This window comes from Haliaeetus albicilla, chromosome Z (assembly GCF_947461875.1).
Source record: "Haliaeetus albicilla chromosome Z, bHalAlb1.1, whole genome shotgun sequence".
Lineage (NCBI taxonomy): Eukaryota > Metazoa > Chordata > Aves > Accipitriformes > Accipitridae > Haliaeetus > Haliaeetus albicilla.
Window position 1 is genome coordinate 41,348,746 of NC_091516.1, and position 25,424 is coordinate 41,374,169.

A 25,424-nucleotide genomic window follows, 5' to 3' on the forward strand; every position below is an offset into this window, starting at 1 on the left:
CTCTTATGAATGTAATGAAATACTTAATGAGCCACTGCAAAGAGTTATTTTTCAGGGAAATTCATGACATGCTCATCTGTACAAAGATGACTGGCTACTTGTGACTGATTTTTGTCATTGTCTCTGGAGATACGACTTTTGAGAGGCTCCCTGAGTGGGCTTTAGGGTGCAAAGGGTGGTGGTAAAGAAAGCAAAATTCCCTCCATAGCAATGGTATCATTGCAAGTTCTGGTGAGAAATCAACTTGGAGTGCTGTGCATTTGTTAGGGAAGAAAGGTCAGCGTGGTGGGATAGGTGGGTTCTCCTCCTGTTTCAGGGTAAGGTTTGCAAACTCCTTGAATCACCTAAGACTTGTGTACTGGGTCAGACCAAAGTTCTGTTCAGCTCAGTGTCCCCCAAGTGCTAGTCCAGCTGTGGCCCATAATGGAAGCATGTGAAAGAATAGAGGCATGGGGTAAGTATATAGTAACATTTCTTTGATGTAACTTCTGTTCTTCAGCAGCTTGCAACTCAGACTTTCTCAGCTACAGCTGGGATGTTGGTGTTTAATAACACTTGGTAAGCTTTCTTCCTTTAATGAATTTTTCTAAGCCTTTCTCAAACCCACATTAACTTTCAGTACCTTCAGCATTGCATAGCATCTACTGAATTTCTCCCATTTTTACTAAGTTGTGTGTGAAGTAGCTCCTTTAGTTTGTTTTAAATTGATCTTTTCACTGGAAGCCCTCTAGTCCTGGATGACGAGGCACAGTGAGCAATCATTTCCCTGTTCCTATTCTCCATCCCACTTGTAATTCTACAGACCTCTGTCATAACCTCTATTTGCCATTACAGGTCCCACTGGAAGAACTATGGTCTATTGTTCTTCCTTCGGAAGCCATTCTTATCTTGAATCATACTTGTGGCCTTTTTCTGTACTTTTGTTCCTTCAGAGATGGAGGACCCAAAACTGCACACAGTACTTGAGAACCAGGATTGCACTGTGGATTTATACTGGTGTTGATCTGTCTTATCACTGTAATTCTAAGATCTCCCTTTCTGAGTAGCAGCAGCTAGTTCAGAGCCATCAAAGGGTATCTTAAGGTAGAACTGTCTTTTCCCTAAGTACTTTACTTTGCAGCACTGAATTTTGTCTGGCACTTTATAACAGTGTGTCAGCTTGAGGCCTTTCACTAATCCTTTGCAATTGGCTTTTGACTTTTCACTGTTCTGAACCAATTAGTATCATCAGAAAACTCTTCTTCATCTACCCTGTCCCTGAATCACCTCTGAATAGAGTAAACAACACAAATGTGTGTAGAGCTTGATGAGGTACATGGAGCAGAACAACCATGTCTACTGTTACGCGTGAACCTAGGACTTTCTATCTTGTCTTGTTGCTAAAGTGGTAGTACGGCTATGTAGCTTTGATATTTGCTGACTATATTTCTTTAAATACGTCTTGAAGATCTTAGACTGTAGGGAGTTTGAACTGCTTTTCTTCTAGCCCTAGTGATGTATTTTGCTTTACCCAAACCTGAAGGACTGTTCTTAGTACAAATCCATAGAGGTTAGAGACACCCTCCCTGAATTTGCAGCTGGCTTTGGAGCAGGCACTAGCTGTGCACTCAGAAAAGTTAGCTGTGTCTTAAATGCCCCAACAGATGAGTGGAAAAGTGCCCATTTACACCAGCGGGCACTGACCAGGTCTTATCACCCTCCAGCAAATTAACTAGAAGAAGTGAAAGCCTCCAGAGTTTGCTTCCAGAAGTTGCCCAGGAGAGATGTGAAGATGAAAACCTTCAGCCCAAAAGTGTGCCAATATCAACAGCCCTGGCTGGTCTTCTGTGTGTCACAATGCTGTAACTTTAGCATGCTTTCAAATGCTGCGATGTGTAGCTGCTAATGTGAAATCTTAGGAAGTTATTTTAATCTTCATTCCCTTGAAACAAGGACTGTGTCCAAATGTTTCCAATGCAAGATAATCCAGATATGTGAACAGAAGGGAAACAGAATCCAACAAACCAAAACCCAGGCCCACCAGTTACATGTAGAGCAACTGGAAACAAGGAGTTGTCTTCAGTGTGCCCCCCTGCTAGAGCAAATACTTTCCTGAAAGCTATGCTTTCCACTTCGGGAAGTCTGTCAGTCTTTCCCCTGTGATGATGGTGAGTGTCAACTGTTTCATGGAAGCTGGTTGTTTTGAAATACACCCTTGGTTTAGATAAAGAACGTCAAGGCCTGGTAGGAGGACTTGAGTGATGAATATGATGTACACTGCAGGAGGAGTTCTCCATATCTGAGCTGGGATCTTTGGAGTCCCACTGAAAGCTTGTGTCTACCAAGTGGTCTTTTCCTCCCTTGTACAGACTTTGCATCCCCTTCTTAGCACTGGCTTGCAGGATTTCAGGTCTGTCCACGTGCTATCCTGTAGGCTGTGCTTGTTTCGTGACCTGGAATGCAAGCCATCCTTGGCACTGTAAGTGTACGTGCGTGCATATAGCATTTTACTGGGATGTTCTGGTTATGGCCTCTGTGTACCTAACCTGTGAGGAAGGAAAGGGGTGTCGCCCTCATGTTATGGGGCACTGAAGCCTAGGGTATTTTAAGCTCAAGGATGCACAGAAAGCCAGCTTTCCCTTCCCTATCAAGCACTTTGCCATGTAAAGAATCCTTACTACTCTTTACAAGAATGTTTACAAGAGTTTAATTTCTTCACTGGTGCCTTGCAGTGATTTCTGGTTTCCTTTTCTCTCTTCCTGCAGAGACGACTTTCTTTCAATTCCTCCTTGGAGGATCTGTCAGAAACGGTGGAAGCTTTGAGAGAGAGCCTTGGGAAGCTTTTTAAAGAGGTAAGGAGTGCCTCTGTGTCAGGAGGACACATCACCGTGGTTGCTCTCTTGGTCTGCAACCGAGTACAAGAAGCACGAGTCTCCTTGGTGCAACTCAAAGTCAAATCCCTGGCTTGTTTTGAAACTTCCCCCATACTACAGCAGTTCTCCCTGTGTCAGAGGCAGCACACACTTCGTAACCCCTTGGCACTTTAAGTTAGAAACACAATAGGAGTTTATCAGATGTGTGGCTAAAGATCTGGTCCTCATGGGAGGAGCAGGAATTGAGACATTTTCTGTGGGGTTTGCAGCCTTAGCAGTGGCACAATTGTTGGGCTTGCAATAATACATCTGCTGCCTCGCAGTGCCTTTCAAACTGCATGTGGAGGTTTGTCTTCTTTCTAGTTTTTTCACTCGGTTGCCAGCCACTTGGTTGTATCTACTGGTCTCTGGGTGTGGTGAGGGTATGGCATGTAGAAGAGATGTTGTGGCTGTTCTAATCTAATTTAGTAACTGTAGGCTACTGTTTGCTTTTTGTCTAACTAGCTTTTTGGGGCAGAGGTTGTTTTCTGGTCCTTGTGGGGCACTAAGTGCAATGGCATCACAACACTGGCTGAGAAAAGCTCTGGCAAAACATAAATAGCAATTTGCCCAGGCAAAGTGAGATTATAGAGATGACAAGTATTTGTTTTTGCAGGTGAAATGATGGATTAAGAAGAAAGCCCTGCGTGCCTAGCATGAGTCAGAAGTCAAAAAGGGGGGGGGGGGGGGGGGTTGAGCCAGAAACTTAACTTAGTTGCTTTTTGGCTGGCTCTGACTTTGAAGTGCTGCTACTAGGCAAAAACATTCTCTCCCTGAAGCAGAAATCACAACCATCTAAACTAAACAATGCTGCCTCGTCCTCCTCCCCTTTGCTAGTCTTCCGCCTTTGCGCTGGAGTGAGAGGGCTCAGAGCCGTGAACGGCAGTAACCTCTGAGAGCACGCACAAAGAACGGGTCACTTCAGGTTAGCATTCACTCCTCTCCCACGGAGGGGCAGCTGCCAGGAGCCAGGTCCATGCCAGCCAACAATTCCTGGCACGCACCCCTCCCCAAGTCCCACAGCCTGCTGCCAGGTCCCATTTACTGTGAAATTAAGATGATTCCAGGATCAGCTTTGGTTAAGACCATGGCAGAGCTCTTGCTGCTAGCAGGGAGGCTGCCCTTCAGAGTTTGATTACAGCTGTTTCCCGTTACATCACTTAAGCTTGCCTTTTTTTCTTGTCTGGGATAAAAATAATTGAAACCATGTGATACTCAGTTTGCTGATGTGGCTGAAAATGTCCCAGGGTAATGTGCCTTTTGCTTGGCAGCTGTTTTGGGTAGGACTACCTTTTATTCTGCCCTGTTGCTGTGCAAACAAAGGCAGCTTTTTCCTCTGTGTACAGCATGAGCTGCTCCAGATGGCTTGACCGAAAGTTACTTCTTATTGTCTGGCAGGCTGATTTCTGTGTGAAAGGAGGGACTTGTTCCCTTGTTTCGAAGGGCAGCAGCTTGGGGGGGTGGAGAGAACTCTTGTTTGTGCCATGTCTAGGAGCCTTTCTAGCAAAGAATTTTAATTAGAGAATGGTCTGAACAAAACTTTTCTCGGAGTATGGGGATTGATTGGATCTGTGTCCCTGGGCTCTTTAAATCAACCTAGGAGAGCACATTAAATACCGAGAGCAAGGGCAACTATTAAGAAACACTTAACGGAGCCAGGTCTGATGTCTGGGAGAAGAAATAGCTCAGTAACCCTTCACACATGAGGTACTTGCTTCCAGTGGTGTGAACAGAGCAGCTCTGCATGTTAATAGTAAAGTTGCTGGTGCCAAAGATGAAACAAAGCTCCTTGCTCAAACTGTTTTAAAATTATGTGTAAAAATGTATTTGCTAATGCAATCCCTCTGCAAGATGGCTAACACCTCATATGTTCATGGGAATTAGCTGCACTTCCTATTCGGGTACCTTTGCTCATGTTAGGGAGTTTATGGTACTTTAGCTAAAGCAGTTGACTTTTTTGCTGAGGAACATCTGCTGGTTTACTTATGGTACCAAAAACTCCCCAAGGGGTCCTTTGAATTGGACACTCAGACTATCGCATCTGAAATGCAGGCTTGGCCTTTTGGGTAAGGAATCATCAAATCCCCAAAATCCACATGAGCATATGTAATCAACAAAAGCTGTTGTGTGACATTTTTTTCATTCATGTCACATGATGCTTGTGTCCTGTCAGTCACCCTGAACCTGTGGAGCCAGATTGAGTGGCAGCAGGGTGCAGACAAAGGCAGCAGTGAGTAGTGAGGAAATGAAGGTACACTTGAAGCAGTCGCTCTGGACACATGTACTGAATCCCTAGGCTTTAGCTGTTACAGCTGTCTTCCATCATATCAATGTGTCATGTATTTTCAGGCAGCTAAAAATAGAGGCTCCTTGTGTATGTGACTGGTGTTTAGCATCAAGAATTTTTGTCCAGATGTTGCCACATGCACAGTGCTACAGATGAACACAAAGGGTCAGGTTTGCCTCCCAGTGTAAGGCCAGAGACTCTGGGTATGCTTTCCTTGGGTGAATTTGAATTGAATTGTTCCAGCACACTGTTGCTTTCTGCATTGTTGCTGGCTGGCTTTGCCAGCTGTCCTAGGCTTTGATTACCTGCATTTTATTTAAACAAAGGTGACAAAACCAATATACAGTGCTCAAAACTGGCAGATGGTCTTTGACTAATGCTGTTATTGTCTCTGAGAACAGGGCGGTTGGGCCACAGTATCTAAAATTGTTTCTGAGATGCAGTTGATGAGCAGTTACAAATAGGTGTCTCAGCAGGTCTGCTTGCCCTTATTAGTGCCTGTTGCTGTTCTGGGCAGCACAGGAAGAACATCGAAGTTAACGTCACCTGGTATCTCAGAAGCAGTTAAAAAAAACGGATCAAATGCTAGGAAAGATTAAAAAGGGGTAGAGAACCAGCTGTAAGATGTTACCATGACTATATAAAACTGTGGATTGCCCTTCTGTTTGATGTGGAATACAGATCTAAGCCCCTCCTCTCCAAAAAGGTGTAGCAGAACTCGAAAAAGTTCAGAGAAGGGCAGTTAGGACATTTAGAAGTGGAATGACTTTCACACAAGGGACAAGAGAATAGGCTGGGACTTGTCAGCTTGGAAGAGAGATGAATTGGGTATATGACAGAGGTCTATAGAGCTGAATGGCCCAGGAGAAAGAGATAGGGATTGAAAGTTCACTGTCTCTTCCAGTGCAAAAAACATGGCACCAAATGGAGCTAACCATAGCCAAGTTAAGGAGAGAGGAGACGAGGTTCTTTCCAGTGATATGTTACATGTTAAATACTTGTGGATGTTCAAAACTGTAGGAGTTTACCATGGAAGAAATTAATTGAGGGTTAGGAAATAGAAGTTCCCTGAGCTGAAAATAAACGGAAGCTGGAAGATTACTTGGGGGAAGTGTCCTACATTCTTGCCCTTGCCTTATTTTTTCCTAACATCCACTTATTGTCACCATCACAGAGGTTACTGAGATAAACAGAATTCTAGTCTGTATGGACGCAGCTCTGCTGATGTTCTTGCATCTCCAGACAGGGAGTCTGAGAGCAATGCTCAAGTGTAGCATGAAACCAGTGCTCATGGAGGTGCATTGCTTTTTCCATTGTGGAGAGCTTGGCTATGCCTCTGAGTACAGAGACATTAGTGCAGTGAGTGTCTCAGGCTGAGCACATGGTTCTTTTGTTCATGACATATTGCAGGTAGGTGCTTATGACAGACAAATGAGTCTGGAGGTACCCATCATACCGGCCAGTTGTGCATTGTCACCTCGAGCCTGGTGTCAGGCCGACTGGACAGGAGAAGGCTCCTTATGGTGGCTGGCTGCATGCACAGCTCATGCTGTGATCAGGCTCCGGGATGCAGCTGGGCTTGTTTTCAAGGGTTTTCTGGGAATGCCATTGACAACAGGGCAAGGAGGTGCTGGGGCAGGGACAAGCGATACTGATCTAGGAGGTCAAACTGGCTGCCTGGTGTAAATCAGTGGAGGCTTGCTGAGCTTTGTGGAATTGTGCCAGGTGACACTGCTGCAGCCTGCAGCTTATCCAGCCTGTGTCCCATGAGCTGCACTCAGTTTGTGTTGTTCCTTACTCCCTCTTCGGACTCAATGCACCCCACCCCACCTGGTGTGAGGGGGCTCCCCTAGAATGTGAGCCATTGTGCAACCAGGAGGAGAAGTGGCTTCCATGTGAGAGGGCAGAGAGAGGAGGAACCACCCACTGCACTGGAGGAGAAAGCTTAAGAGTAAAGAACTTGACAAGGGCAGATTCCTTGTGCATGCACAGAAGAGACTTCCCTCTACATTATCCCACTGTGGCAGGGGGAAATGTGCTTTCCCTGGTATTTACTGTTCATGTTGCATTCAAGGGGATTCTCGTCTGTTCAAAAACAGATGTGTGATTTGAAGGAGAGTGGCAAGATCTTCTCCTTTTGCTCATCCTGTCCTATCCCTGCTTCCACTCTCTTCTCCCACCTCCCCCTCCAGTTGCTGAGCATGAAGAGCTGGAGCGACATGAGGCAAGAGGTGATGTTCCTGACCAACGTGAATGCCTCAAACTCCTCTACGCAGATCTATCAGGCTGTGTCGCGCATTGTGTGTGGCCATCCCGAAGGTGGAGGGCTCAAAATTAAATCCCTCAACTGGTACGAGGATAACAATTACAAAGCACTGTTTGGAGGCAACAGCACTGAAGATGATGTAACTAACTTCTATGATAACTCCACAAGTAAGTGTAACCCTGGCATGGCCTAAGGTCCCATCTACTTCATGGTTGTCATCACTAGTGTTTCCCAAACTTCCACAGATGAAAGCAGGTGGTCCTGAGGGACAGAATACCTTCCACTGTTTCAGAGAGGCATGCACGTGCCGCCTCCTGCACATGCCCTTAAGGCCAGCGAAGATAGCAACATGCAAGAGATTCCCAAGGGCCTTGTGTAGAGTCCAGAGAAGGCTGTGTAGTGGACCTCCTTCAGGGGGAAAGGGAGCACAGTCAGGTGCAGCCTTTGGAAATGTGGCCTTTTTTGGACAAATTTGCTCGTGCCGTGCAGTGGGGCTGTGGGAGCAGTGCAGAAATAGCAGTGTGGCTCTTAATGCTGGAGGCTACCTGGCTGTTCATGTTTGCTGGGCAAACCATGGAGGCTTGGACTCAAAGGGACTTTTTGTGGAACTTTGCAGTAAAGCAGGGTTTTTATTGTCTGACAAATGCTGTGCTTTCAGCTGTAATTGTCCTTGAAGCCCACACAAGTGGGGCATATGCATTCTGCAGTTGTCACTGTGCTGTTTAGCCACTCATCCTTGTCCTCTCCTCCTCAGCACCCTACTGCAATGAGCTGATGAAGAACCTGGAATCCAGCCCGCTTTCGAGGATTATCTGGAGGGCTTTGAAACCCTTGCTGATTGGGAAGATCTTGTACACTCCAGACACACCAGCCATAAGGAAGGTCATGACTGAGGTAACTCTAGCCCAGTCCTTTGGTATGTAGAATGAGGTATGTCCGCTGGCTGTGCACCTTAGCTTCTCTATGTTAAATTGGGCCCAAACACAAGCCTAGAAAGGATTGCCTGCAAAGCACAGCCTCCCTAGTATCTCACCTCCCATGCACTTGCTGTTGAAGGCTCAAGGAGAAAAGGCCAGGCTGAACTTTTTTCCCGGACTTGGCTGGAAGTTTTCCCTGGTGCCTTTTGATTATCTACAGGCTTTGCATCTCTGATGTGGGATATAGGAGTCGGGAAGACCTTGATAAGCCTTCAGGTGTCCTTTGTCTCCTCCGCTGCAGGCTGCACAGCAGATCCTTAATCATTTCTGATTGTGGGTTACCTAATGTGCTCTGTAATTCCCCAGGCTTCCTCAGCAAGACTCTTTTAGCACATGGGGAGGGGCTGCCTCTGCATGCCCTTCATCTCCAAGGCAGAGTCATTTTCCACCAAGCCTTGAAAGGCAGTGCTCAGCCACAGGCATCCACACTCCCTGTTGTTTTCCTTCCAAATGCATTTGATTTTCCCTACTTTGGTCCCTGCAGAAGCCGAGCTGCTGTTTGAATATAAGCAACACTCAGTACTTCACTTGACAGGTCAATGCACCCTCTCAGTATGCAGTGGATCTCAGCCAGCTCTTGGAAGTAACCTTCCTCTCCTCTTTGCTGACAGGTGAACAGGACATTCCAGGAGCTGGGTGTGTTTCGTGACCTCGGGGGGATGTGGGAGGAGATAAGTCCGAAGATATGGACGTTTATGGAAAGTAGTCAGGAAATGGATCTCATTCGGGTCAGTATGCTGTCCTTGCTAGAACCACCACTGTCGTCTTCTGCAATAAGTGAAGAAATGTTTACTTTAGATGGTGCTTCAGTACAGAGCTAGGCAGATAAATAGTATGGATGGGACCCCTTCTTGAAACACGTTGTGATTGTACCAATCTTGTATTATGCTTGGCATTCCTTCCTTCAAGTAACAATCCGCTGCAAACGAGCAGCTTGTGTTTAACACCCATTTCTAATCTGCTTGTGTGGAGAAATGGGCACAGTGTTGCCCTAATGCGGTATGAGTATCTGACTTGGGGTATTTCTGTAAACTGGAGATGTGTGGGATTGATGACATGTTCAACTCCCTGTGCTGTGCACTTCTCCACAACAGTGCTCTCACGATGGCAGCAAAGTGAGTGGTCATATACCTAGGTCAGATCCTGGAAGGTGCTGGGTGGCCTTGGGCCCCATTGGGTACCGTAGGAATTAACTGATTACTGTGGTTCAGCTGAACCTAGATGCCTGGCAGTAATCTGGCACAAACCTTGTAAAAACTTACGTTGGAGTTGCATGGTATGCTTAATTTAGTAATACTTGGGTGCTCAGGGGAGAAGAGCAAGTATCACCCTATGGCTGATCACTTTGTAACATGCCATGCATACTAGAGCATGAGAAGGTGCTGGGAGTCTTGTTCAGATTTGACATGCTTTCTGCTAGCCTGTTGGCTCCCTGGAGCGTTGTGCCAGGTGTTAGACCTGCATTACTGGGGTATTATCTGCTTAAGTGGCTTAGTTCACTGTTGCTTCCCTTAGGTGCAACTCTGAGGCGTGGATCTTTGCACCCTGTGCTGCTTACTTCCCAATCACAGTGAAGTAAATCTGGGATCGTGCAACAGAGAAACCGTTGCACAGTAGCTTTTCCTTCTGTCTCTGCAAGGCAGCTGGTTGGGTGTCAGTGCAGCTGTTATACAGAGACTCCCCAGGTCTTTTAAGCCTTGAAGTTCATTCCTTTTTTACCCCAATGTAATGCTGTGCTGAATAGTCTCTGACCTGCCCTGTTGCACTTCCCCATCAACGTGATGATATGCTGGAGGGTCAGAGACGTGATTTTCATCACTCCTGTGCCTCTCTTGGCTTTATGAAAGTTAATTTTGTAGATGTTGGCATCAGGGAGGTGAAAACCATGGCCACCAACTGTAAATTGAATTGTTTGCAGAGTGCGCAGACAAAGTCAAGGTTTGGATATTGGTTTGCAGTTGTGTCCTTTGAAAAGTGAATATTGCTGCTTTTTTTTTTTCTTTTTTTAAATGAGCCACAGGTTTTTCTGGTTTTGTATTTTATGCTTCTTGTTAACCCTGCTGGCTCTGGTAGTTAATTCTTGATCTTCCCAGCAGTCTGGTCATCTCCCCCGTGTTGGCACAGTAGTAGGGGTTCATTTGTTGTCACCTGTTGCAGTTCACACAAGCAGGAGGACTTCTGTCAGTGCCTGGACAGCTCCCAGGCAACGTCCCATTCAGTTTAGGGGTCCAGAACAGATCACTTGTACATGAATAGGCTGAAACATAGTGTGGCTGCTTTCAAGGGGAAGGCTGGTCCTTTGCTGTTTGTTAGCCACTGAGGCTGCCATGCTGCTGGGTGACTAGTCATCACCTCCCAACTTTCTGGGTTGTGCGATCTGTTTGGCATATTGCTTCCCGCGGAAGGAGAGGAAAGTGCTTTGCTTGCCCATCTCTGGCATTTCCAGCTTGATGCTAATGCAGCTGTTAATTTCAGGGAGGACAACATGTGCCCCTGGAGTTAAGGTGCTTTAACGTTGCTGCTGAACGTGATGAGGCTGAGCCCCTTCCCTGCAGGCATGTTGCCTTTCCTGCTGGGGATGGTGGTGCGAGCCAACCTTGGGAGACCGAATGTGAAGAGAGTGCAGCGTAGCCGATCCCTGTTTGCTCAGATTTCCCTCTTGCAGGTTCTCCTTTGTCAGCTTGGCCTGTTCTGTTTTCCCAGTTCATGATGCTGTTTTCGTAACTGTGTGACCCATTACTTTCTGGTTTGCTGGTAACAACAGAGCATGGGCAAGCTCCTCACCTCTCTACTTAATTCTTTATTCTGGCAGAAAATCCATTTCCTGTTTTTATTGTTTAGGATTTTTACGGTTTTCTCTCTTGCGCAGGCTTTTTTTTTTCTCCTACTTCAGTTCAACTGTGGCCTTTACAATTAATGCTCCCCTCCTGCCTGCCCTTATATTGTCTGCCCAGAGGACTGGTTTCTGCTCCAAGGCCAGGTGCTTCTACCTGGACTGCACTTGTGTGGGGTGTTGTGCATACACGTAGTGGGGCAATAGCCTGTCCTCAGAAACCTAGAAGTTAAACCAGGTGAAAAAACCCTCTGTCCCAGACAGGAGAACAGAGAGGCAGGACATCGTGGCTCTACGGGGCTTCAGCCAGCCCTGATGGCGCAAAAGCAAAATATGTAAGAAAAGCCACCCAGGCTCTGGTGCTGGTATTTCTGCTCAGCACTGTGACGGTTTAGCCTCCAGCTATGCCACAGCCCCTCTCCGTCCTAGCTGGGAGCAGAGGTTTGTTCGGGAGAGGTGAGCAGAGCTTGGCAGCCACTGTCAGCCCAAAGCGTTTCTCCTGAACACGCATCTCCCTCTTCCCTGTTTTGCTGGTGCAAGACCCGGTTTGTATGCGCGGGGTGCAGAGCTGTGCGTGGTTCTCTGCTGCCCTCTCCTTGGGAGAGGGGTGGCAGGACATGGAGGCAGCCAGCTAGCCTGCAAAGCACACTACACCGGGGGAGGCCCATCCTTTGCAATGGGGGGGTAAGAGGAAGGACCCCACCATGCTGATCTTCTTCGTATGGCAGAGAGCATTTCCCTGCACCTTTTTAAAAGGCGTTTTCCCCAGTAGTACTCGTTTTCGTGATGAGAGAGGAGATCTAACATTAATTCTCAACAACTATTTCTCCTTTGAAAACAAAATATCCGCAGACGCTGCTGAAGGGCAAAGCTCTCTGGGACCTGCACTTGCCAGCTTCCAACTGGACAGTGGAGGATGTTGCCAGTTTCCTATCAAACCATCCAGAGGACTTTGAAACAGCAAATGGCTCAGTGTATACCTGGGTGGATGCCTTCAATGAGACAGACCGGGCTATCCAGACCATCTCTCGCTTCATGGAGGTGAGATCCTGCTACTGTGGGCAAGGAGCTCAGGGAGGGCAGCAGCTTGGTCTCCATTTGTGCAGTGGGGCATTCCTGGAAAGGGAAGATAGATGTTCTTCAGTCCATTTTCTGTAAACAACCAGGCTTTAGTAGGGCTGAGTGCACAGCATGTTAGAAAATACCATTTTTTCAGATGCCTAAATACAGACGTAGGAACCTAACTGTAAGCCATGTTCTTGAAGCTCTCACTTTAGCCATTGCATGTGGTTTCCCACCCTGCTGTTACTGGGCGACTGAGAGCTCCTGCTTGCCTCGGCAGTGTAACAGCTCATATTTTGATCTGGGGCTTTAGCTGGGGACTGCAGTGAATCTAGCAGCTGCTTTAAGCTGTGGAAGACATAGTGAATAATGGAATTTGTTCTACTTGTTACTTGATCATCTTGGCAGGTGAGTGCAAACAGAAACAGGCCTTGGCCTGTCAGGGGCCTGGTCCAAAGCTTTTGGGTCTCTCCACTGATTTTTAGAGGCTTTGAATTAGACCTAGTTTATTGGTAACAGAGAAAATATGACTATCTATGGAAATTGGTGCTTGGATGGGATCCTGTAGCTAGTACTGCAATGCTACCTAACCTCTTGTCTGGAAAATACCTTTGCTGGGGTATTTCTCAGTGATATATGTTTGACTGGCGGATGACCATCAAGCATGAAAAAATGACATCTCTAGCAACTTGCTGGGCTACCATGAAACATTGCAAAGTAGTCCAGCACTACAGCCTTTTCTTGGGCATGGCATTACCATTGCAGAGTTCTCCCTTTTTTTTTTCTCCTACCCAAACATAATCAAAGTCCATTTGGTTTGGTAACATCCCATAAACGCTTCCAAATCTGTTGCTGTCTAGTGTGTCAACTTGGACAAACTGGAGCCTGTGGCCACAGAAGTCCGTCTTATAAACAAGTCCTTGGAGCTTCTGGATGAAAGGAGGTTTTGGGCTGGCATAGTCTTCACTGAAATAGCTCCTAACAGCATAGAGCTCCCTCAACATGTGAAATACAAGATACGTATGGACATTGATAATGTGGAAAGGACTAACAAGATCAAGGATGGGTGAGTCGTGACATCCTGCCTTATGAACAGTTTCTTACAGGGGATGCAGCGATGAGGATTTCTAACAGAAAGGTCTTGTTCCCTTGGTGCAGGTACTGGGATCCTGGTCCCCGTGCTGACCCCTTTGAGGACATGCGCTATGTTTGGGGAGGCTTTGCCTATCTGCAGGATGTGGTGGAACAGGCCATCATCAGAGTGCAGACAGGCACGGAGAAGAAGACAGGAGTTTATGTGCAGCAAATGCCCTACCCGTGTTATGTGGATGACATGTATGTATGCAGGCTGCTTCAAAAGCTTCCAGGTTGATTGTGGCTTGGGAGGCATGGGCTTTTGTTACCCCTCAGGCAAGGTTTATGTCCCTACTATCAGTGGGGGAGCAATCTCCTTAGTGTTTGTAATCTCTGGGATTAGGGCACCTGCATGGAGGATTTAGAATATGTAATGACTTGCAGAGTCCTTCCCAGGAGAGGGATTGTCTGTATGGGACTTTCACATACAGAGTGCATTCCTGAGATGTGACCATATCCCCAAATGTGATACAGGCAAAAATAGCACTGGAAAAAAAGCAGAGACCTAGGCACAGGAGAGTGGAAAGAGGACAGTTGAGAGCAGTCCCCAGGAAAGGCAGGTTTTTGTACCCGCTCTTCCACTGAATGACAGTTGCGACTCTAGCTCCCACTCCAGGCTGGTGATGTGCTCTAGACCCATCAGCCTCACCTCATGGTGAGACACTGGTCCTGTCATGCGTGCTCTGCACATCGGCTGCTTTGTGCAGTGAAGCCTTAGCTGTCACCATGCTCTGCTAGCCCTTGAGTGGTACCTGAAGTTGCAGTGATGTTTCTCACTCTGTTCTCCTAGCCCTTTTCCTTCCTTCTTTCAGATTTCTGCGTGTCATGAGCCGCTCCATGCCTCTCTTCATGACTCTAGCCTGGATCTACTCAGTGGCTGTGATAATTAAGGGCATTGTGTATGAGAAGGAAGCCCGGCTGAAGGAGACGATGAGGATTATGGGACTTGACAATGGGATCCTTTGGCTGAGCTGGTTCATTAGCAGCCTCATCCCTCTCCTGATGAGTGCAGGCCTGCTGGTACTGATCCTTAAGGTGAGTTGACTGGTTTGATCTGTGGCAGCAGAATCTAGTCTTGAGTCTGCTAAGCAGTAGTCTGCACTGGCACACTGGAGAAGAGTTAGTGAGTCTGGGTTGATGAGCAACTTTTTGGGAGCAGGGTTTTGGAACAAAAGAGGGCTGAGTGGCTGAAAATAGCAGGAGAGGTTGTAGTAGATTCAGTGCTCTTGAAAAGGTGTCTCTGGTACTGCCCCACTTCTGGGAAGGCCGTTGGGCAAATTGCAGCAAGCCCAGCCTCCCCTGAGCAGCAGCTCTGCAGACCTGCTTGTACTAGACCCACCTTGGAGAGCTCTTTGAAAGCCTGATGCACCTGTTGTTCTCCTGCCAGATGGGGAATCTGCTGCCTTACAGCGACCCTAGCGTGGTGTTTGTTTTCCTCTCGATCTTCGGTGTTGTGACGATCCTCCAGTGCTTCCTCATCAGCACCGTGTTCTCCAGGGCCAACCTCGCAGCTGCCTGTGGGGGCATTGTCTATTTCACGCTGTACCTACCTTACGTGCTGTGTGTTGCCTGGCAGGACTATGTCAGCTTCTCACTCAAGATCTTTGCGGTGAGTGTTGAGGAGACTGTCCTGGGCACTGGGTGTCAGCCAGTATGGCACTCAGCAGCTCTCTAGCTGGACACTGATAACAAAAGGGGGGAGGTGGCAATGGGACAATAATTTTCCAGTGTAAGAGGCTATCAGGGCTGGGCTTGGTAAAGAGGTTGACTGAACCTCTTTAGGAGGAGCTAGGAGCTGCTGGGAGGGTTTTGTTGGCTTTGATAGTTGAAGTAATTCAGCCAGACTAAGCTGCCTTGATCTCTGTATGCTGTGATGCTGTGCCACCAAATATGCAGGCTGAAGGAACCAGCTGCCTTTCCTCTGTGCAGCGCTTCTGACCTCTCTGGAGAAGGTGGCGGTTAGTGATCTCTTCCTCACATAAAATTCCAAAGAGCAAGGGAAAGAAAATAGGGAAACAAACAGTTCTGGGTGGTGGTCCAGCAGAGACTTCAGGCCTTGCTTGCTTGCTGGAACCAAGACTGAGTCTTCCACTCCCTCTCTGCAAATACGGGTCATGTTCCTTGGACCTTGGACTTTTCCTTTAAGGCTTCTTGACTATGCCCATTAGCCTTGTGCTAGAGCTGAGCTGCCCAATTGGAGAGTAGTTGTGAAAAACTGAATGCATGTTCATGCCTCCCATTTGCAGAGCCTGCTGTCTCCAGTAGCCTTTGGCTTTGGTTGTGAGTACTTTGCACTGTTTGAGGAGCAGGGAGTTGGTGTTCAGTGGGACAACTTCTTTGAGAGCCCATTGGAAGAAGATGGCTTTAGCATCACCACATCTGCCGGCATGATGTTGTTCGATACCTTCCTATATGGGGTCATGACCTGGTACATTGAGTCTGTCTTCCCAGGTGAGGTCTGCTTCTGAGGGAGGATCATGTCTTCACACTTTTAAATAGATTCTTTCACCCTAGTCATTTGCCAGGGGACAAGTTGGGCCCGTTTTTAAGCAGCGCTGTAGAAAGGTCATGGAGGAGAACCACAAACCAGCATGACAGTGAGGTTGTTGCTGCTAATAGCAGTGACTGTTGCCCAGCACAGAGGCTGTGCCCGATTGTGGTGATGGCTGAGCTAGTCCCAGAAGCTTTGGTGTTCTTCAGCTGTTCCCTTCTCTGAACTGCTAAGTCCACAGACCCTGCTGCAGGGGAGGAGTTGAGAGTATCAGCACCACATGTGGCTGCTTAGCACCTTCCAGCACAGGGCTTTTAACCCTGAAGTGAAGTTTGGGGAAAGAGGTGTCACTTACCCCCACAGTCTGGCAGTGTCTCCATCAAGAAAGATCTCTTAGTCCTGCCTAACCTAGAGGCTTACTGTGGGTGGAGTACTTCCCTTCTTGTGCTGAAAGCTAATATAAGAAAAGGAACAAATGCAGTCATGCTCATGTAATGCTTTTGTCTTTAGGCCAGTATGGGATTCCCAGGCCCTGGTACTTTCCTTTCACAAAGTCTTACTGGTTTGGCGAGGAACCACAGGACAGGCAGCACCCTCATCCTGACCAGAAGGGGCCTTCAGAAGGTAAGTGCTGCACACAGAACCTTTCTTCAGTGAAGTGTTGTGGTCTACCTTTTTGAAAGGAGAGTCCAAGGACAGCAGGACTGGCATGGCTAAGATGAAATTGGTCATTGCTCTGTTATTGCAGTTTGGGTGTGCTGATCAGGTGGGTGTACCCAGATAAAGTACTTTGCCCACTTGAGTGCAGATGGGTCCTCCAGCCTCATGGAGTTGAAAATTCCTCCCATTTTTGCCGACCCTGGTGACACTGGATATTTCCAACTCGCACATGAGCCCAGTAGAGAGAAAAGAGCTAAAAGACAACTTCTCTTGAAGGTTTCTGCCCTGAAGAACAAATGTCATCAGTTCTTCATATAGCTCATTTCTCCTTGGATCTCCACAGACTTGAGGGAATGTGGTGTTTGTTAGAACTCCCACACAGTTGCTGTTAAAACCTATCATATCTCTCTCTACTTTGCTGTTTTCTTCCAGTCTGCAAGGAGGAAGAACCTATGCATCTGAGCCTTGGTGTTTCCATCCAGAACCTGGTCAAGGTTTATCGTGATGGCAAGAAAGTTGCTGTAGATGGTCTCACACTGAACTTCTATGAAGGACAAATCACCTCCTTTCTGGGACATAATGGAGCAGGGAAAACCACTACTATGTAAGAACAAAATAATGCTTTAAGACAGTGGGGGAAGTGACTCTGAATACTGCATTTCCTGTCAATGAGGTAGAGGTAGCTATACAGCTGCAGTGTGCAAGCTGGTACAGATTAGGGTGCTCCAGTGATCTCAGTGGAGCCCTGCTGACCTACTCTAGTTGTGCAGCTGCCTCAGAAGATGCACAGATACAGGGAACTGAAAGTGGAGGTAGTTCAGGTTGAGGTTGTGCCGAGTGAATCTGCTGGCAGCATTTTTTAGTAATGCTATTTGTGATTCTGACTTACCAGTGTAAGGAAACGAGTTGGGACTGAAAGGATGAGAAGCTTTTAGAGGAAAAAATATTTCCTTCAAGCAGAGTCATTTGGGTGTGCTTTGATCACTGTTAAAACCATTGGAGCTGATTTTTTTTTTAATCCATTAGCGAGATGTTTTTCAGACTTCTTTCCTGATGTGGGAGTTCCCCAGGGCTTCCATCTACTCTTCATCCATCCTGGCATGTGCAGCAGCCACTTCCTAGTGGTCAAACCTGCTTATCTGTTGTGTTTGTCCTTCAGGTCCATCTTGACTGGCTTGTTCCCCCCAACGTCGGGTACCGCCTTCATCCTGGGCAAAGATATCCGCTCTGAGCTCAGCACCATCAGGCAGAACCTGGGTGTCTGTCCACAACACAATGTGCTGTTTGACTTGTGAGTAGCATCTGTGAGATGCAGGGCTGGTGTTATCCAACAGACGTTTGGGTTCTTTGGGAGACAGTAGTGAGCTTTCACCTAAGATGGTCCTATCTTTATCTGTGTACATGGTGTGAGGCAGCAGGGTGGTGTGAGATCGGTGCAAAGACATTCTGTTTATTAGTGTGTTTGTACATGCCTGTGAATTATCAGCAAGAGTCTACACTTTCATTTTCTGGCTCTCTTTAAAGAAATCTGCTCCATTAAACTTAACTAGGCCAAATGTTTCCCCAGTGCCTAGTGATTTGGGGTATTTAGGATACTCTGTCAAGCGCCCTTAAAGGAGGATTATTTACATTGGTGCTGAATAGCCACACCCTGAAATCAGGCCCAAGCTGAGCACACCCAGTCTGTAGCTCCTTCCTGAAACCTCAGCCTTAAAAGATGTTTTCCCAAGCCAACAACCATGCCTGCTGTAATGCTAATGCAAGGGATGAATCCCAGCCTGGTGCTCTCAGCTGTGCCCTGAGCTTGCTTCTGTTCCCTAGGCTGACTGTGGAGGAGCACATCTGGTTCTACGCTCGGCTCAAAGGGCTGCCAGAAAAGAAGGTGAAAGAGGAGATGGAGCAGATGGCAACGGATGTTGGTTTGCCCCACAAACTGAAAGCTAGGACAAGCAAACTCTCTGGTAGGTTCAGCTGCTTTTATGTTTCTCAGCTACTTCCTCAGCCCCAGAAGAACTCTTGGGTTTCACAGAGGCTGCATCACAGACCTTGGTTGGATCCTCCAATTAAATATAGACTACCACACAATTAAACACTTAAGGAAATCTGCTATTTATTAGGTACCTAATCAGCATATCTTAGTAAACTTAACAGTCTCACGCTGTCTTATGCTATCTAATGGCCATAACAAGTCACTCACTTTCTCTGAGTATTTTGTACTTGTTTCCATCATGACATAGACCAGCTACATGTGATATGTGTTCTCCAAATGCTTACTAATATGCTTGGGTTTTATGGGTTTAGGTGAGAGTGGCTCATACCATAATCTCCAAGTCTCTTACTGTTTGTGAACCGTATGTGCATTTCTTAAGCTGATTTGAGTGTCCTTCCCCTTTGTTGAGGAGTGGCAGGATTCCTGTGTCACTCTGTACCAGATAGTTGAGGGACCGAGACTCCTTTGTCTCTGACTCAACTATCACAACAGACTGTGCATTTGACCTTGGGAAGGGAGAGCAGATGGCCACAGGTTGGCTTTAGTATAAAAGAGTGTAATATAATTCCTTCCTGCTGCCTCTGGCACACTTCCACAGGAGGAATATCTCTTGGGGACCTATTTCTGCAGCTCAAGCTCTGGAGGCCTGTGCTCCAGATACTGAAATATAGTTAGGGCTCCATCCAAGCTGGCGACGTGCTACTGTCAATGTTGAGATTGTATGATTCACTTACGGAAGGGCTTGCAAAGTGAGCTTTCCTGCAGTAGGAGAGTTGGACTCCACTGAGAGAAGACCATCCAGATGAATTATCCCCTGTCCTGAAGGTGATGGGACCCTGAAGGCCTGAAACAGCAGTGCTTGGTCTTCTCAGTATGCAATTCTGCTTTCTCTTGGAGAGCTCATTATCCACAGTGCTGCAGCTATCGCTGTTCCCCTCATCTCTGTGTCAGCCTGAACACCTCTTTCTTGTGCCTGTCAGGTGGCATGCAGAGGAAGCTCTCAGTTGCCTTAGCCTTTGTTGGTGGCTCTAAGGTTGTCATTCTGGATGAGCCCACAGCTGGGGTGGATCCTTATTCTCGCAGAGGGATATGGGAATTGCTCCTGAAGTATCGGCAAGGTATGTGGTCTTTTTTTCTACTCCTAATGAATGTATTGTGGAGAGCAAAAGAAAATCAATCTGATTTAGGATTTTCTCAAAATAGCAGTGTGTCTTTGCAAATCTGTTGTTGCCTGCACTGAGGAAGGAACAAAGAGCATGTAGGACAAGGATGTTCTGATCTTTCATCTGTCCTCCTTTCTCATCTTATTCATGTCAGAGGTCATGGACACAGTTCCTTACTGGGTTGTGAGGGCAGTTAAAGTCAGAAATTCACCCTTGGTGTGCAGCAGTGTCCTGTTCCGCTCTGCGCAACCAACCTTGCTGACATGAAATTAACCTGCCTTTGCTGAGCATGACAAGGGCCTGCAGAGAGTGGGGAGAATAAATCCATGACAGCAGCTGCGAACCTTTTCCATACTGCTAGGCCTTGTTCAAAGGAGCCTGGACTGGTGGCATCAACCTCCCATCCAACTTCATGGCAATATCCAGATGATTGTGGCTTTGACTTGGGAGCATGGGTATGGTTGACTTAACAGCAGTGTCTTCACTTGCTTTCTTCCAGGCCGCACTATCATTCTCTCCACGCACCACATGGATGAGGCAGACATCCTGGGGGACCGGATTGCCATCATTTCTCATGGCAAGCTCTGCTGTGTTGGCTCTTCTCTCTTCCTGAAGAACCAGCTGGGAACAGGCTATTATTTGACCCTGGTCAAGAAGGATGTGGATTCCTCTCTGAGCTCCTGCCGAAACAGCAGCAGCACAGTGTCCTATCTGAAAAAGGTACAGGTGACCCTTCCTGCTCATATTCATTCTTCCTTCATGAAATCTTAGGCTTACAGGAAGCAGCAGCTAAGATTTTACATGGTAGAATGTCTCAGAGAAACCCCCCATTCTTTAAAAGAATTGTTACTTGCTTTTATAGGTACTATGCCAGATCATGTCTAGTTAAACTGTTTCATGGGATGTACATCTCCATTATGGTTTCTTTCAATGCTGGTGGTCCAGAGCTGATTGGAGAGATACAGAATGGATGAAATGCACACTTTAGTAACACTCATTTCTGTAACTATGACCTCTTGGTTATATTTCAGCCCTTTGCAGTGCTATGTCACCATTACTTTCTGACTCCTCTGTGGAGTATCCTACATGTTGCAGCATCTGGTTGGAGTTACCTGGTGTGTAGCATCTGGTGGGCCCCTTTTTGGTTAAACAGAAGGAAACAACGGTTGTCTTCTCTTTTGTGACCAGGATGACAGTGTCTCCCAGAGCAGCTCTGACGCTGGCCTTGGCAGTGACCATGAAAGTGACACACTGACAATAGGTGAGGCTTGGAAGAGAATGTAAGATTCAGTGCCAGTACTGACCTTGCTCTATCTTTGACCTTGGACAACTGCCTAAACCTTGCGCCCCTGTGTAGCTACAGTCTTGGGACAGTTATTAAATTCACAGAGATGGTGTTTTTAAATCCATAAATATTGGAACATTTTTCTTTAGTAAGCCATTTTGGGTTAATAACCAAAGATTGTATAGTTGCTAGGCTTTTTAGCAGTATGTAATGTTTACTGGTGAACTGTACATCAGTGACTTACAGGGCTGCCAGTAGCATGTAAAAGCTCTCCCAAATTCTGCAAATAAAAAGAGTAGCCAGGCTTGGGTCCAGGCTTTTGTCCAAGCTTGTGTTAAATGTAAAAAGAAACCAGACTTCCCATGGAAATGAGCTGCTTTCCAGACATGTCCCATTTTCCCCTCCTTTCCTTCCAGCAAGGTATTTAAGACTGAGCTGCTCTTTCTACATAATGAGCAGTAACAAGATGAACACCATCTTTTGCTTCTGGTTCTTCCAGATGTCTCTGCAATTTCAAATCTCATTACAAAACATGTTCCTGAGGCCAGGCTGGTGGAGGACATCGGCCATGAATTAACCTATGTCTTGCCATACAAGGCTGCTAAAGAGGGAGCTTTTGTGGAGCTGTTCCATGAAATTGATGACCGTCTCTCTGATCTTGGCATTTCCAGCTACGGCATCTCTGAAACCACCCTGGAGGAGGTGAGTAAGCTGAAGATTCTCGTTTGACTTAAACTAGACAAAACAAATCATGGGAGAAATAAGAACGAGACAGAGTCTTCTCTCTTCCTGTAAACATATATTGTGGAACAGGCAGCTTTGTGTTCCTTTCCAAAATGGATTGTCTTCTGCCTTGTTTAAGTGTGTGCTCATGGAGGCATGCATTAAAAACTGAAATGTAGTACAGGCAAGCATAGACAGGTCCTTTTTACTCAGTTGCACTTCACTGAGATGTCACGTGGAGGTTGGCCCCCAGTTGGCTTCTAATGACTGTGTAAACACCTTTGAGGTATTTTTAGGGATGCTTTGTGCTGCATTTAACTGAAAACATACATTTCGGTACTGGAGACCATACTTTACAGAAACCACTTAGACGTATGCCCTTGTTAGGGGTGTTTTTAGGGTTTGTTCCTTGTGGCTGTGTTCCAACTGACAAGTTTCCTTTTCTTTTATCACAGAATTGTCATGCACTTTATCCCGCTTATGTGAAATGTCTTTTTTAAATAATGACAAGAGAAACTGAAATGGTGGTGTTGTCACTTACTGAGGTTGCCCTCTAGGTTCTCCCACAGCTGTGAAGGCCTTGGCCGCTCTCTGGAATTTGATCCTCCTCCCCAGTTCAGGAGAGTCTGTGGGACAAGTTCCACAAAGGTGCATATTCAAGCGTGAACAGGAGTGTGAGGACTGTCAGACTAGGAGGAAAATGGGATTCCCCAGATTTAGTAGCTAGGTCTTTTTCTGAGACATGGTAAAGGGCTTGTGTTTGAGATGCACTGAGAACTGATATTGGAAAGGGGGAACATCTGGTATGTGGTTACAGGCTGACTCCTGGAAGCTGAAGAGAAGCCACAAAGTCCATGTCCCCATTGCACAGGGGATGAACCCTGTATCCTCTACTCTTGTGCTGCATCTGTCAGTCTTGTGCTTTCTCTTGGCATCCTCTGAAGCAGTTCCTGCAATAGTGCTCCTCTTCTGATTTTCACTGACCCTTACCATTGCTTTTCAGATCTTCCTGAAAGTGGCTGATGATAGTGGTGTGGATGCAGAAACCTCAGGTGGGTGTAGTTGTCCCCTACAATATTGAAGGGGACTTCAGGGGGAGGTACACTTTTGTATGGTATTTGTGCTGTTTAAGCACAAGGCTGATCAAGCCTAGATATTTCAGGAGTAAAATCTCAGTGCAGGGCTTAGCACCCAGGGGAATAAAGGGTCTAGTGGGTGTCTCAAATGAGGAGCGTTCCTGGTCTCACCAGCCTTGGGCAGGTGGGTGACCTTTGTCTATGGCAGTATGTCCAACTATACAGTGACACAGACTGAACTGGAACTCTCCTGTGCTAAAATTTTTAATGACCTAAAATAGCTGTTCTTAGTATACTTAATGCATGCTTTTATATACTGTTAACTTCTATTGACTCAGTAGTAGCACCTTTATTTTGTCATACTGGAGAGTTTCTAGTGTTTGAGTGTATTGTGAATTACTTTACTGAAGCTATTGTGTTCTCTGAGAAATCGGAAAAACTCTTGACAGGGTCAGACCATAGTAGGGACCAAATGACTTTCTGAGAGCAGCACACTGCACTAGGTGCTCGTGCCAGGATTTCCTGATAAACTAGTGCTAGCAAATTGCACTTGGAGTCATATATGTATTAAGTGAGAATTTTCTTACAGTGAGAGCAACCTGCTGTTTCCATGGCTAAGTGGGGAAAAAAAACTGTCCAGGGCACTGGAAGAAGCTTCTAGGACAGCACACAAAAATGGTGCATAAAACATGTGACCCTTGCAGGGTGACAGTCTTGGTTTTACTTTTACCTGCACTGGAGTCGCTCCAGATCAGCTCCTCAGTTTGCAAATGGATGACATGGAAAATGAAAATGATACTGCTTTGGTTTTTCTGGGGCTAATTGGAGATAAGTTCAGCTAATCATAACTGCATTATTTTCAGATGGGACATTGCCAGCCAGAAGAAACAGGCGCGTGTTTGGAGACAGACAGAGCTGCCTCCGTCCATTTACAGAAGATGATGCATTTGATCCTAACGATTCAGACATAGATCCAGGTATTGCTGGAGCTCAAGCCTGTTTTCTTCCTGTGGAGACTCTTTCATATTACAAATACTGCAGATCATAAGGCTGAGACTGCCAAAGGAGTGGTGGTTTATTTGCCTTTAGCAGTAGTGGGCAGCGCAGTATCCACTGCTCAGTCCTCCTATCAAGGCTCTGAGAAAGAAGGCTGAAAATGCATTCATGTGAATTTCTGTTGCTATCTGTGCTCACAGTTCTCTTGGGGTTTTTTAAGTGAGAGTAGCTGCTCCAGCTGTCACTCTGTGTCTCCAGCACAGAAGTGCCCAGAGAATATGTCTGTGAGCTTTTGAATGAGGGTCATTTCTTCTTGCTAACAGAATCCAGAGAGACAGACCTTCTCAGTGGCATGGATGGGAAAGGCTCCTACCAGATGAAGGGCTGGAAGCTCACCCAGCAGCAGTTCATGGCTTTGTTGTGGAAGAGGCTGCTTATTGCCAAGAGGAGCCGGAAGGGCTTCTTTGCTCAGGTGAGAGCACCCACCATGTGCAGGGTCCCTCAGCAGGGACAGCTCTGGACCGTGCATTGTATTCAGAGTTGAAGGTGGGCAGAAAATCTCAGGAGAATGCACATAACTAAAACTGGTCTTCACTGCACATCTGAGCAAAAAGGGGCCTGTGCAAGTGAAAGGAGTTATGTGATAACCAAGTGGTTACAGTATTCTTGCCCAGGAAAGGTGCAGCTGAGGTTCAAATCCAAATTTGGCCTTGAAAGCCGCATTTGCAGGCTGAATCCTATGCATCCCATGATGGGTCTTGCATTGGTATCTAGCAATGCCTTGGTGTAAATAGCAAAGACCTTCCTGGGAAACTTTGAAAACATTTTGATCCATTAAGTGACTCGCAGGTAGCTCCTGATGCCTCTGGGAACATTTGTTTTAAAATGGGTTTGCTCTTTCCTTGCAATTTCAGATTGTGCTGCCAGCTGTCTTTGTGTGTATTGCTCTCATGTTCAGCCTGATTGTTCCTCCCTTTGGGAAGTATCCTAGCCTGGAATTACAGCCCTGGATGTATGATGAGCAGTACACTTTTATTAGGTATGTTTCTTGTGGCCTAGAAATGGTGCTAAATCCTACAATACTGTTCCCTGCAAACCTGAGTTACTAAGCTCCTTACCAGGTTGTTTAAATTTGTTTTCTGTGCTAAGCTCAGAAGCACATTTTGATAGAGTGGTTATTTTCTTTTTGGGCTTTTAAATGCCAGCTCTTAATTACTGGTAAGGCCACTGTGCACAAAGACCAGGGGGCATGTGTGTGCTCCTAGGCCAAGCATTCTTCAAAGAGAAATCTCCACCCATATCCTTTTCCTGAGCTCTTTCACTGTGCTCTGAGCCTTGCTCTGCTGCTGCTTTTGCTGTATGCCCGTTATCCCACTGACCTGATAGTGTTCCTCTGCTGTACCCATAGCAATGATGCTCCAGAAGATGCAGGCACTCAGAGGCTTTTGGATGCCCTTCTCAATAAGCCTGGCTTTGGGACACGCTGTATGCAGGGACACTCCATCCCGTAAGTAGGACTCTGGATTGGGAAGAGGAAGCCCTGGCTTCTGGTCACCCAGTAGATTTAGCTGGCTTTAGGGAATGATAGTC

The 25,424-nt window shown here is 46.6% G+C and overlaps 1 protein-coding gene across 6 annotated transcripts in view; it reads left to right on the forward strand.

The window, feature by feature from the left end:
• ABCA1 (ATP binding cassette subfamily A member 1) overlaps positions 1-25,424 on the forward strand; it is a 384,145-nt gene that overhangs the window by 54,213 nt on the left and 304,508 nt on the right. For all 6 annotated transcript variants that reach the window (XR_011323420.1, XM_069777312.1, XM_069777317.1 and 3 more), the window contains 23 exons: positions 2,745-2,831; positions 7,371-7,611; positions 8,199-8,338; positions 9,033-9,149; positions 12,107-12,295; positions 13,177-13,382; positions 13,475-13,651; positions 14,263-14,485; positions 14,838-15,059; positions 15,697-15,901; positions 16,452-16,565; positions 17,034-17,205; positions 17,761-17,892; positions 18,423-18,562; positions 19,572-19,709; positions 20,254-20,474; positions 20,943-21,015; positions 21,539-21,741; positions 22,766-22,814; positions 23,702-23,815; positions 24,158-24,306; positions 24,749-24,873; positions 25,243-25,341. Coding sequence is in view for 5 of the 6 variants with exons in the window: in XM_069777312.1 (XP_069633413.1) it covers positions 2,745-2,831; positions 7,371-7,611; positions 8,199-8,338; positions 9,033-9,149; positions 12,107-12,295; positions 13,177-13,382; positions 13,475-13,651; positions 14,263-14,485; positions 14,838-15,059; positions 15,697-15,901; positions 16,452-16,565; positions 17,034-17,205; positions 17,761-17,892; positions 18,423-18,562; positions 19,572-19,709; positions 20,254-20,474; positions 20,943-21,015; positions 21,539-21,741; positions 22,766-22,814; positions 23,702-23,815; positions 24,158-24,306; positions 24,749-24,873; positions 25,243-25,341 (3,536 nt within the window). In the remaining variant the exon portion in view is untranslated. The remainder of the gene's footprint in view (positions 1-2,744; positions 2,832-7,370; positions 7,612-8,198; positions 8,339-9,032; positions 9,150-12,106; positions 12,296-13,176; positions 13,383-13,474; positions 13,652-14,262; positions 14,486-14,837; positions 15,060-15,696; positions 15,902-16,451; positions 16,566-17,033; positions 17,206-17,760; positions 17,893-18,422; positions 18,563-19,571; positions 19,710-20,253; positions 20,475-20,942; positions 21,016-21,538; positions 21,742-22,765; positions 22,815-23,701; positions 23,816-24,157; positions 24,307-24,748; positions 24,874-25,242; positions 25,342-25,424) is intronic.